General features: G+C 55.1%; 1 protein-coding gene across 4 annotated transcripts in view; it reads right to left on the bottom strand.

Moving 5' to 3' along the window:
* PAX2 (paired box 2) overlaps window positions 1–11892 on the bottom strand; it is a 76552-nt gene extending 64660 nt beyond the window's left edge. For 3 of the 4 annotated variants that reach the window (XM_045876282.2, XM_045876281.2, XM_045876283.2), the window contains exons 1-3: window positions 11835–11877; window positions 8156–8324; window positions 7161–7358 (exon numbers count right to left, since the gene is read on the bottom strand). In XM_045876282.2, coding sequence (XP_045732238.1) covers window positions 7161–7358; window positions 8156–8324; window positions 11835–11877 — 410 coding nt within the window. Of the gene's footprint in view, window positions 1–7160; window positions 7359–8155; window positions 8325–11834 lie in introns of all 4 variants that reach the window. The other variant, XM_045876284.2, reaches the window with a different exon arrangement.
* Between the last annotated feature and the right edge of the window lie 744 nt (window positions 11893–12636).

Here is a 12636-nt window from a genome sequence, read left to right as displayed (position 1 = left end):
TACCTTCTTCTCCTACCCACGGAGAACTGCACGAGGCCTTGCTCCTTCTCCTCCAGGGCCACGTCACTCTCCTCTTACTTCCCACCCCCAAGAGCTCCCCTAGGCCTGGCCCTCCCTGGAGGCCCCAGGCATCTGCCTGTGCCTTCATGCCCTGCCTGGTCTCCAAGGCCTCTCCAGTCCCCAGTTACATGTTTCTCACAAAAAGCCTCTTCCTTATTTCCCTGGCACCTGGGTTCCTGGGGAAGGACGTGGCGGCTGGGCCCGGGACCTGGACCTTGGGAGAGCTCTGTCAATGACTGTCCACAAGCTGCCACCACACCTCCTGCTAGAGGGACCTGTACCCCTTGGTGGGCCTCTGCACTAGAACTCTACAGCAAAGAGGCCCACTGGGAAGAGCATCTTCTTAGCTGCTTATACAGTTGGTCCCTAACTAGTCTTGCTGACTGGGCTAGAACTGAATGAGTGGCTAAGTGAGGATGGACAGCTGAACTCACAGCTCTCCAATATGAAGGTGACATCACTGTAGCCAGGCCCTGCTTTTGGGGGGCTAACAGGACCATGGAGTGTTACAGCGTGAGTAAAGATTGAAGGAAAATCTGACCTCAGTTTGCCCAAATTGTGAAACAAAGAATCTTCAGCTGAGCCCTCTTATCACCCAATGGCCCAATGACTACCTCACTGATTGACCTATTGGGCCAAGGACAAGGTGTCCAGCCTTTGTCTGTGAGAGCAGGACACATTCTTTGGAACTTCCTCCCTTTCCTCTTGGCCTTGGAGCCCTTTTACCAAAGAGCAGACACAGGATGGCCCACGCATACACATACAGATCCATACACACTGAGCATGTCAACCGCTATGCCTAGAAACCATTGTGAACCATGTTCAAGCTGCACCTTGCTAGCACCAAAACAACAGGTTCAACGGGAGGAAAACATTCAACCCCATGGTTTCCTGGTAGACTGATCAACCCAATGTGATTTCATTTCCCCTCTGTTTACTTCACTTGTGATTTGGGCATTGGTTGTGAGATACTGGTTCCCACGCCTCAGATCTGTCAGGGGCCCCGATCTCCTTTCTAGACTCACCCACATGGCTATAGGTGAGCTGCACTGGCCATAGCTATACCTGTAACTGCCTTCCTTGCAGGAATCTGAACTCTGGACACCTGGCTTGGGGCGTGTGGGGAAACAGCAGGGATTCAGACAAGTGGCAGGCCAGGTTAGAACCCTTTACTGCACTCTTTAAAAGAGCAGGAAGTGAAGGGGTGCCTGGAGGGCCCAGTCGGTTAAGCGTTAGACTCTTGATTTTTCGGCTCAGGTCATGATCTGAGAGTCATGAGATGGAGCCCCACCCGCTCCACTTTGGGCTCAGCAGGGAGTCTGCTCGGGATTCTTTCCTTCTCCCTCTGCCCCTTCCCCTGTACGCTCACTCTGGCACATGCGTGCACTCTCTCTCTCTAAAATAAATAAATCAGTCTTTAAAAAAGAAAGAACAAAAAGTGAAAAAGAAATACATATACATCGTTTCCTTTTACTATGAGACCTCCAACTCCAGGTAGCAACAAGGAGGGACTAAGGACAAACCTGAGAACTAAGAGGGGAAATTACAGAGTAGCCAGAGCTGGAGACCTAGGAAGCCGGGAGCAGAAAATGGGGCCCTTGGCTTAGGGCGTTCCTTCATCAGTCCTGCTGACAAGATGGGGAAGCAGGACCCCTCTCCCAGGTGGGCTCATGACAAGCCCCTCTTCAGATGCAGGCTCTTGGTGGTGTTGGGGGGTGGGGGAGATTCATCTTCTGCACCAGTTTCTACCATGGCTACTCTTTCTCTGGAAGCCGTAATGTTCTAGTCTACAAGCACATACCATCACATAATACAACCACACTCTCTCGCATGCACCAGAATAAGCCCGTTTCCCAACTGTTTTCTCTCACACCAGTCCAACCGTAGATCCATTCCCTGGATCTACTCTGCACAATCATTCACCCCATCTGCCAATATACACACAGTGCCACTCCCTCCCCAACCTTCCTTTCTCCAGGTACCCTGTTTCCCTTCTCCAGGGGCTGTTCCTGCCTGGCCCCATCTCCACTGGCTAATTCCCCCTGTGGCCCCTGTATTGAACTGTTGTGTTGTCCATTTCCCTGTGACAAGGGCTCTGGTTACAGAGTTATTGATTGGTTTTCATGCAGACAGATGGGCCCTTCCCGAGCTCCCATCGAAATCCCTGGCTCTATGGGCTGATTGTTGCCTCTCAGGGTGTAGGATTGCACTGGAGACCACCCTCCACGCAACCTCCTTTGCCCAGGCTGTGGACGGTAATAAATGGAGGCAGCCTGAACGATAATAAAAGCAATTGAGTAAGTTACCTGTGCAGACACAAGATTTATGCCTCTTCATATTTGATGTGATTGTTTTATTGAGTTCTCAAAATAGTTGGGACACTATTTAGTTAGTTAGGAGGAGTTTCCCTCTCTTTTCTGCTTTGCATTGCCCTCCAAAACCTACCTGGAGTTTTCATTAGGGACAGCCCCTCCTGTCTTTCTCTTCCCCAGAGTTGGCAGCTGAGGTAAGAACTCAGGGCAACCGGCCATTGCTCTCACCTGAAGGCCATTTAGTGGCCTGAACACCCGCTCTGAGCCAGCCGACGAGGGAAACAGTCAGACCCATACGACGGCGGGCCAAGAAGTCTAAAGTAACTAAGGGAACAAAAATGGCTTTTCAGGAGGACAGCTTCAGCTCATTTTAAGAAATAAGATCAACAGCTGTACCTATTTCACATGTTAGTCCAATGATTGGTGATCTCCGCAGGAGGAGAGCCCTCTCTGGGGAAGGATAAGTGAGCAAGCCTTCTCAGACAGAAATTGGCATATTTGTTTGCTCTTTGTGACCCCAGGGTGGTAGGCCCCGGGCCACAGAAGGCAAGTTCTCTGTCCTTATTTCTCCCACTCCTCTGAGGACAGAAGTCTTCTTTTTCTTTCTTTCTTTTTTTTTTTTTTTTTAAGATTTTATTTATTTATTTGACACAGAGAAAGCGAGAGCGAGAGAGCAAGCACAAGCAGGGGGAACGGCAGGTAGGGGAGAAGCACGCTCCCCACTGAGAGCAAGGAGCCCGATGCGGGGCTCGATCCCAGAACCCTGGGATCATGACCTGAGCTGAAGGCAGATGCTTAACCGACTGAGCCACCCAGGTGCCCCAGAAGTCTTCTTCTTAGCCCACCAACTTGCCTTGGCTCTTTGCCATGAGACCAACAGCCCTGACCACCAAATAGCTACAAGGGCATAGAGATGTGGCAGGTAAAGCTGCTCTTCTGGCCCAGATTCATGCCAAGCAAGGTCTAAGAGTCTACGAGTCAAATGTGCAATGTTCTAAAACCTGAGTTTCAGAGAAAGACACAAACTCCAGCCCTGAACATATCTTCAGCATTCCCAGCTTTTTTGGATAGGTCTTCCAATGAACAGCTGGCCCACTACGGTCACCCCACTGCCAGACCTCTGATGAGGCCTACGAATGACACAGGATGAACCCTTGCACAGCACTGGGGCTGTGGCCTTGAAGCCAGTGAACGTGCTCACTTGGAGCCAAACAGGCTGAGAGAGAGTGTGGGTAGCAGGTGATCAGTGAGAAATGGACTCTGGAAGAGCCCACTCCAAAGATCTAGGGGCGGGGAAGGCCCTGATCCCAAGAGTGTAGTGCAGGCCGGAAAAGTTAAGAGAGCAATGGCCTTTTTGTCAGCTCATTCCAAGAAACACCCTCAGGGGATCCTTGGTAACCCTATACTCTACCTGGAGTTTGTGCCTATTCTTTCAAAGGAGCTGTATTCTCTGCCCAGAGCAATAGCCAAATCAGAAGACTTTGGCATATAATCAGGAAGATCCTTCCTGCCCAGTCAATTGCTCAGCGATATAACTAGGCGACTTTTCCCCCCTTCAGTAGCATGGATCCCCCTCCATCTCTTCCCCCCTCTAGGCCATTCCCCACACCAGGTTTTAGTCTCAAGTAACCTGTTTATAAACATCCGCCCTCTACAGCGGCCGTGTATAAGCTGAGGAGCTGGCAACTCCATGCTTAGTGATCAGTAACCCAATATCGAGACGGAGTCACAGAAATTCCACGTGCTAAGCAATCCTGTCAACCCTCTGGATTTTTGACAGTGGTCTCTGGGGGGCAGGAGTGGGTTTGGGAGGCCTCCCTGACCTACTCCACTGACTCAGAGAGGTATTTCTCTGAGGATTTGCCAGTGGAGTATATGGATGGAACATCCAAGCCTTTATCGCGACAGGATCAGAGAAAACCAAAACCAATTTTAAAGCATGAAAAGCAATTTCGTTTATAACCATAACAGCATATTTCAAGTGCGGCGACAACATCTGTTTTGGGAAGGAGAAGATGAAAAAAAAGCTCACAATTTGGCTCAGGAGGGTGAGCATGTGTGGACTTCCTTTCTTGCCAACCACCGGCACATGCACTCACAACGGTTATAAAATACCAAAGACAAGTGGGTACCTCACCAACAGGAAGGCCCTACACTCCAGAACCACCCATTCCCCAATGCACCACACTTTCTGCACAGAGGAAAATCTCCAGGGTCTTCCTATAGTGAGTGGAAATTTACAAAGTTCCTGACATCACCAACACAGGAAGAAACATCCCGCCTTTATCAGGTTTCAGGGTGAAACAACAAATCTCAGATAAACCTTTCCCCCTTTAGAGCAAAACACCTACAGGGATGAAGTGGAGGACATGGGGGCCTAGATGCATCCCTCCAGCCCCAACTCAGCAGCACACTGGGAAGCCCTCAGAATTCTTTCCCAAACTGGAACCATGGTAGGATTCTGTCCCAAAGTGAAATCAACACTACCCTGACTGCTCCTTGTCGACAAAGCAAGCCGGGAAGCCTAACCGCAGACCCAGGGCTGGCTGCCCATGCTGCCGGTGTATTCCCCGTTCCTCTCCTCCCACTCCCTCTCCATCTCCAGCAACACCTGCCCACAGATAGCTATTTCTACACACCCAAAGGAAGCCTCGGTGCCCCTCAGGTGGTGGGGCTCCACGCAGTGCAGATCCTGCAGCTGTCAGCACTACCAAGCTGAGGCCATTCTTTTCCTACTCTCAACCCACCCCTCTACTTTCCCCCAGTGCTGGGGAGTGCACCCCCAGGCTTCTGAGCTTGATCCTGGGGTCACCTGTTCCCTGCTTTCTGTGGCTTTTCAGAATGGGAGCATCCCCAAACTCCTGCATAAGCCAGCTTCTCAAAACATCTCAGCCAGTGAAGGTATATGTTGGGGAGAGGAGGGACGGGGTTCTAGACGGGGTGGTAGGTGAGGGATGCTGCCATCAGAAGTGCCTTGATTGCTCCAATCCTCCATCCATCAAGAAAAGCAAACTGCCTTAACTGTGCATGTCTCGGGTTCCTCCAAAGGCTTGCAAATCCTATCACTGACAACAAGCATTTCTCTTGAATGTCCCCCAATACACCAGCTCCCAGCCCCAGCAACATCGCTCCTCAGCAGGCAGCTCTCCTCCCAAGATCTCCGTTCCAACTCACTCCCGGACCAGCAGACAGCCAAGAGGCTGAGTCTCCAGATGGCTCTGAAAACAAATGCTTTGTCCCAAGCCCGTTCCTAACCCACCAATCCTGCCCCAGCCCCAGAGCTTCCCCAGCCTCCTCTGGCTTTTAAATGCAAAAAGACACATTCCTCTCCCAAACCACCCAGAGTCTTTCTCCAGCTCCTTCGAAGGTGTCTGAATGTCAAACCGCTATGCTTTCAGTAGCTAGCGAGTCAGGCCCGGGGAGCTGGAGGGTTTTCGGAGGGTGTATAATTAGCTGATCAGTATTATGTTACCCTGTTCATAACTGAATAACCATTTTAATACATATGGCACACACTGGGATAATTTCTGGGGTCGCCTCGCAGTATGTTACAGCACGAGTGTGGCAGAGGGAATCTTCTTTAGCCAAGGTACATTCTACCAGCTAATTTTACCTGCTGTTTTCAGGATGATTTGGGATAATTCCATATCATTTGCAAAATATTAAAAAAAAAACAACCTTGATATGTGATGCCAGTTTCAGAAAAAGTCACCATCTGAATTATTAGTTGTCCTGACAATGAATCTATGAAGAATACAAAGAATAACAAGGGTAAGAAACCCTCAGCCTTCTTCTCATTTGGGACTCTGTCTTAAAATGGGGGGCAGTAGTTGAAAGGCTGGCCAAGCTGTCTGGAACTTGTACAGGGTCTCTGGGGATGTCACACTGTACAGTTCTGTGATGTTGAAGCCCTCCTGGGTGCTTGCATCCCACTGCTCCTTGTACGTGTTGTACCCAACACAGGCCCATTTGCACACTGGCACGGTATACACACGTGGAACATACATGTGTACTCTCCCAGAGAGCATGCTGGAGTGGCTTGGGGATCGGGAGACTATCCTGTGCAACTACAGGTCTCGATGACTCCAGCCTGTGTTGGCCCATGTGCCTGAGCCTGTCATCGGTGCAGACTTATCCCTGGCCCTAAGCATCCTAAAGTTGAGCCTTGGGGTCCAGAGCTCTCTCCCTGCCCTCCTGGTGTCCCACTCCTTGTCCAGCTTCTCTACTCCCTGCCAATTGCTGGCTGGTGGCTGGCGTTTGCTCTGCAGGCCTGGATACTCGTGCTTGTAGGCCGGAAATTTGTGCGAGCTGGCTAACAAGGCCTGGGCTCCTGGGAGGCAAGCTTTGTGGGAGTTGGCAGGGAGGGTGGGGCAGCCAGGACAGGCGGCTGCCCCTGGGGAAGGGAGCATGCCTTTAGAAAGGGAAGTCTGTTTGGAAGCGATGAATAGACACTGGTCATTTTAAAGGCTTCGGCTGTGGGCTGTGATTGTCTCTAGATACCGAGGCACGTAATCTTGGAGTCTTAATTACCACAAACACTTGGATTCATTTCCAGGACGCCGGCGGGAGAAGCCTGGCAGGGAATACCCAGCCCTGAGCTGGAGACAGCTCTGTCTGTCTCTCTCTGCCTTCCAGGTCTCCTCTCCCTGCCCAAAGGACTTCGGGGACTGGGAGCCTGGAGCAAGGGCAGAAGCTAGGGAAAGAACGAGACTGCAAGCTGGGAGACGCCCTGATGGGCAGGAGCTGGGAGCTGGAGTCCCACCCTGCAGTCCGGGGTGGTTTGCTCACCTGTTGATGGAAGAGACGCTGGGCACCGTGTCATTGTCACAGATGCCCTCAGCCAGGAGCCGGTCTCGGATCTCCCAGGCGAACATAGTTGGGTTCTGCCGCTTGTACTCAGCAATCTTGTCCACCACTTTGGGCGTCGCCACTTTGGGCTTGGAGCCTCCGATCACTCCGGGCTTGATGCTGCCGGTCTCATAGTACCTGCGCCGGGAAGGCCGGCGGGGTCAGCGAGAACAGGCCGTGGCAGGGGCAGGGAGGCTGCAGGCTCCAGGGCAGCCGCGGCCGGCCGCGGCGGCAGCACCACTCTCCCACCCGAGGCAGCAGCGGAGGGCAAAGACTCAGCATGGCTGAGCCAGCTTCCGGAGGGCGCTTGGCTAGGGCGAGGGATGGGCCGCAGGATGCGGGGGAGGACGACAGGGACACTCCCTCCAGGAAGACAGTCATGCCGGGGGCTGCGAGCACACCAGCGGGGATAGGTGCCCCTGGGAGTCTGAAAGCCCAGCCTTGCATTTGGAAAGAAGAGGAGGCGGCCGCTTCCAGGCCTTCAGGCCCACCAGGGCTGAGCCACCACCTCTAGCCCTTTCCTACTGAACACAGAGCCCGGGTGAGAACTGTCCCCTCCCCAATGCTGATTTTTTCTTTCCTCTTGGGGACCCATTTACGCTCCCCACCCTGTTCCTCCGACATCCCCCCCCCCAAGTCTGCATTAACTCTGCTTGAAGAGGAGTCCCTCCCTTTCTGAAGTCTGGTATCTGGCAGCCTCCTCAAGAGAACCCTGAAGCTGGGCAGGAGCTGAATGACCCTGCTCCATCCTCGCTCCTGGGGCCATGGCCACCACCTAAGCGCCCTCTCCAAAAGGAGCAGCTCTCTAGATACCCCAGAGTATCTAGATACCCCCACTGGCATCCTGGACTTTTAGCCAAGTCCGTGGTCTGGAGACCCAGGGCCGCAGGATAAGGAGGCAAGGCTTCTCCCAGGGGCAGCTCTGAGGCCCTCACCTGCCCAGGATTTTGCTGACACAGCCGTGGCTGACCCGCAGCTGCCGGGATATGTCGCAGGGCCGCACACCCTGGTGGGCCAGCTCCACGATGCGCTGCCTCACCACGTCGGGCAGGGGCCGGCCGTTCACAAACACCCCCCCGAGCTGGTTCACACCCCCGTGCCCTGCTGGGGAGAGACAAGAAAAAAACACAACACCCCACACACAGCAGGGACCGGCCATTAGTCAGGGTCCAAGGCCCAGGCTGTGCGAAGGGAGCAGGCAGGGTGGAGGGGCATGATCTGGGACTTGCGGCAGAACAGTGGTCTGCTGCCAAGCACAACACGGGGGATTGGGGATTGAAACCCATTGGCCGTAGAGATGCGGAAACGCAGACGCAGGGCAGAGAGCTGGGAAGAACATGGCTCTAAGACCAGTACCTCTCGAGGGAGAAAGTGAGGGAAGGAACGGAGAAGCAGGGTGAGAAGAAAGAGGGCAGGGGGGAAATTGATGCTGGCAGGAAAGAATGTAGGAGAGGAAAAGAGGAGCCGAGCAGAGAGCAGAAGCAGGGCCAGGTGAGATCCCGCCTGAGCCGCAAGCAAGGGAGAGTCGGTGTGTGCTAGGGCTTGGAGGCAGATGATTTTGGGGGTCTGGGACCAGTTGACCCAGTACAAAAGGGCTCTGAGCACAGAGAGGGACTAAGTGTCTGACTCCCTCCTTTTGCTCCTTATCTCTTGTATCTATTTTAAATCAGAGTTAGAGTGTTCATGCCTCTTTCCCTGTGTTTTTGTTTTATTCTGGGTTTTGATCAGGATTTTTCCTTTCCTTTATGTTTTCTATCTTTAGATATTTGGGGGCCATATTTCCCACTCGTCTCCCTAGGGTCTAAAGTTCAAAGAAAGCCAGGTGGAGGAGGGAAGGCTGAAGACGCAGGGGTCCAGAGTCTGCTGCGCTCAGAGCCAGGGAGGCAGCGGAGGGCCGCGCCGCGCTCGGTTCGGCAGCAGCCAGAGAACGCAGGCTGCCGGGGCTTGTCTGCCTGCCACCTTGAGCCAGGATTGGGACCCACTGCTTCCCCTAGATAGCATGGTGCAGGTTGCCCAGACGGGCTGAGGGCTCACGGGGCACCCTGTGCTGCCTGCCGGAGCCGGCTCCCATCCCTCTGACCTCTTAGACCTCGGGAGCCTCCCAGGACACCGCGAAGCAAGGGCGTTTGCTCTCCCGGCCAGGAGGAGGGTGCTGGGTCTCCATTCCGACTCCAGCTTGGGGCCCCCAATCTCGGAGCCCAAGTGGTCACCGGATGCCAGGCCTGAGGACGCTGCGCGGCACCCCATTCTCCCTGGCCTACAGCAGTCTAGAAATCCTGCACCCAGAGCGATCAACCCGCAGCCGCAGTTACTGAGCAATCCAAGCGCAGAGAGTTCTAGCGGCCAGCCTGACCTGGCCGGCAACCTACAGCCCCTGCCCTGCTAGCCTCAGGCGGCTTTCGGAGAAAGCGGGAACATCTGTGCTCTGCTCATTTCTTTCCCGTCCCTTTCTGGGGGTACTGAGAGCAAGGGCCGGTAAAACCCCTGGGGAGAGGCTTCAGATCTGGAGGCTGGGGGAGGCTAGAACCTCTTATTTTTGCCTCACATTCCCGCTACTCTCCCTACCTCTAGCCCCACTCCTCACCCCTCCCCTCCCTCCAAACCCCGACCATCAATAATTTAGGCCCCGGGAGAACTCGCGTTACCGGTATGAAAAGGCGGCAGCTGCGGGCAGATTAAAGATGAATAATTCAGCCTCCCCGGGCTCCAGGCCCGGCCCCTCGTCCCCAATCTAAGGAAAGGGGACGGGAAAGGGGGCACGACAGGGGTCCAGGGCCGGGAGTCGCCGCTGAGTCGGGCCTGGAATGCACCACTGCCGCCGGCGCGGACTCAGGCTGCTCTGGCTTGCTGGCCAGCCCGCCCGCCCGCGCCGCCGTCTCTCCCCTCCTCCGACCACCTTCAGCTCGCCTTGCCCCACTTTGGGTTTCAAAGTGACACCCAGTGGGCGGCTGGGACTCGGCAAATCCCCCGCGGAATCTGCCCGAGAGAAGAGCGAGAGCAGAGGCGGCGGGGCAGGGAGGCCGGCGGGCTGGGCGAAGCCGGCGTGTCGACCCGGTTCCACTCGCTCCGAAAAGGAGACAGGATTTCGGGCTCAGCTCGCAGAGACCCGTGGCGGCCCGAGGCCCCTGACTTGGATTACCTGTACTTGGAAATTATTTAGGAAAATATATTTTACCCCAGGAGTATTTTTTTTAAAGCTCCCCCTGTAATGCTAATTATATGCTTAAGAGAAAAACAGAGCTCTTCCTCCTCGGCTCTCTTGTCTGGAGCACCGATCCAAGCCAGGTCTAAAAAAGTTTCCCTGTGAAAAGTTACAAATCATCCTTAATTATTAATCTACAGAGGAGGAGAAGTTCTCTATTTAGAATCCATTTGTCTAAAAAAAAAAAAAAAACCTCTGAATTGTTCTCCAAGCTAAAGACATATGACATAAATTAGATAAATTCAAATTTCATTAAAATAATTCCCTCTTTCCTATTTTTTCATTTTTTCTCCCCTTCTCTTTCCCCTATAACATCCTTTCTGTTTTCTTTCTTTTATTTTCTTCCCCTTTTAAAAAATTTCTCTTTCCCTTCTCCCCAGCTTTGGCGTTTGCCTTCCTTTTGTTCTTTCCCCCTCGTTTTCCCCCTCTTTGACTACCCACCAGCCAGGTCACTGGCAGGACCATTTTCACCAGGGAGTGGAAGGCCGGCAAGGCGCCTCCAGAACTGCAAGCAGAGCTTGGCTCTGCCCAGGGGCTGCCTGGCAGGCTCCTCTACTCCATCTCTTCCTGACTTCGATTTCTCCTTGGAACCCCTCTTTGTTTTTAGAGCATCTCCCAGGGAGAGGTGGAGAAAGATGACCACCACATCCTGCCAATCTCAGACTCCCAACTGAAGGAGAAGAGCAGGGGAAGGAGAAGAAGAGGGGAAGGAAGTAGGAAAGAAAAGAAGAGGGAGTATTACAAACCAGCTCACATCAAGCCCTGGCTGGGCTGCCAGGGCCTGGAGATGCTGGGAGCTGAGGGTCAGATGGGGGCACCCAACCCCACACTCTTCTGCCTGATTGCCCTGACACGGAAGCTGCCCATGCTAGGAGTCTCCACCTGGACAAGCACACTCTAAGTTTGAGAAAGGTAGAGATGAATGGAGGGTGGAGGAGGCAGAGAGAGAGGGGGGGAGAAAGCGAGGGTAGAGGGAGAGAGGGAGAGGGAGAGAACAGAGAAAACAACACAACTCAAACCCCTCAAAACTGCCTGCCAATTTAGTCTCCCAGCCCAGGGCAAGAGGGTGACCAGGGCGTAGGATGGCTGGAGCCAGGGCCAGGGGCTGTGGATCGATGACCTAAGAAGGAGCAGGTGGAAGAAAGGAAGACAGGTGATGGGCACGAGGGAAGGTAGGAAGGCAGGTAGAGGGAGAAGTATTGGTGACCTAAGGCAGAAGAGAGAAACTGGAGGCTTTAGAAACACTGGAAAATGAGGGGAAGAGGAAGAACGAAAGGGGGGGCCTGGAGAAGCCAGCGCAGTCTCCAAGATGGGACCTGAGTGCAGGGGGCCAGGGCCGCGCCAGGACTGGACGGGAGAGGGTTAGGACGGGGAGCCCCGAGCTGGGACAGGAGCCGGGCGCCGGTACTCACGGTGCATCGCGGAGAAGGGGTCTGCTTTGCAGTGCATATCCATGGGGAGGCAGAGGAGCGGGAGCAGCGCGGCCGCCGCCGCCGTGTCGCCTCTCAAACTCAACTTCAGGACTTGAGGAGAAAAGGGAGGGACGTTGGGGGGGGGGGGAGGTGAAGGGGGGCCGGCTGCGGCGGGGCGGGCGGGGGACGCCGCGCTGTGCTCCCCGCGGGGACGCTTCCCGGGCGGATCGGAGCTCGCACCCGCAGCGACCGCAACTTCCCACCGTCGGGGCGCGGGGCTGGGCGGTCAGCAGAGCGGCCCCAGGGCGGCGGGCCGGGCCGGGGGGATCTGGGGGCGCATGGCGCGCGCGGCAGCTGAGGCCAGGGCTGAGGCTGGGCGGGGGAAGCGGCTCGCTCAGCTCCCCTGGAACCCGGTCATCCGAGAGGCGGCGGTCGGAGAGGGCGAGGAGCGGGGGCGGCCCGAGGGCGCCGGGCGGGGAGCCGGGCCGCTCCAAGTGCCGGTGAGTTGGCGAAGTTGGCAGAGAAGTAGCAATCCTCGGGATGTCCGAGCGGGCGCCTCCGGGAGGGGAGAGCGCGAGCCGGGCCCCCGCCTCCGGAAAAGGCAGGCGCTCGCCGCCGCGGCCGAAGGGCCGGGAGGGAGGGAGGGAGCCGAGCAGCGCCGGCAGCACTGGGCTGGCCCCAGGTGGGTTGCGGCTGCGAGAAGACTCGGCCGGAGACTGGAGCCTCGGCTCCCGGTGTGTGTCTCTCTAAAAGCTGCAAAGCCCCCTCCAGACCCCCTCCTCCTCCCCGCGCTGGGAGATGG

Source organism: Mirounga angustirostris, unplaced genomic scaffold (genome assembly GCF_029215605.1).
Source record: "Mirounga angustirostris isolate CCGP_5_RB_7025 unplaced genomic scaffold, mMirAng1.0.hap1 SCAF_6, whole genome shotgun sequence".
In the NCBI taxonomy this organism is placed as follows: domain Eukaryota; kingdom Metazoa; phylum Chordata; class Mammalia; order Carnivora; family Phocidae; genus Mirounga; species Mirounga angustirostris.
This window is presented reverse-complemented; position numbering and strand designations above follow the sequence as displayed.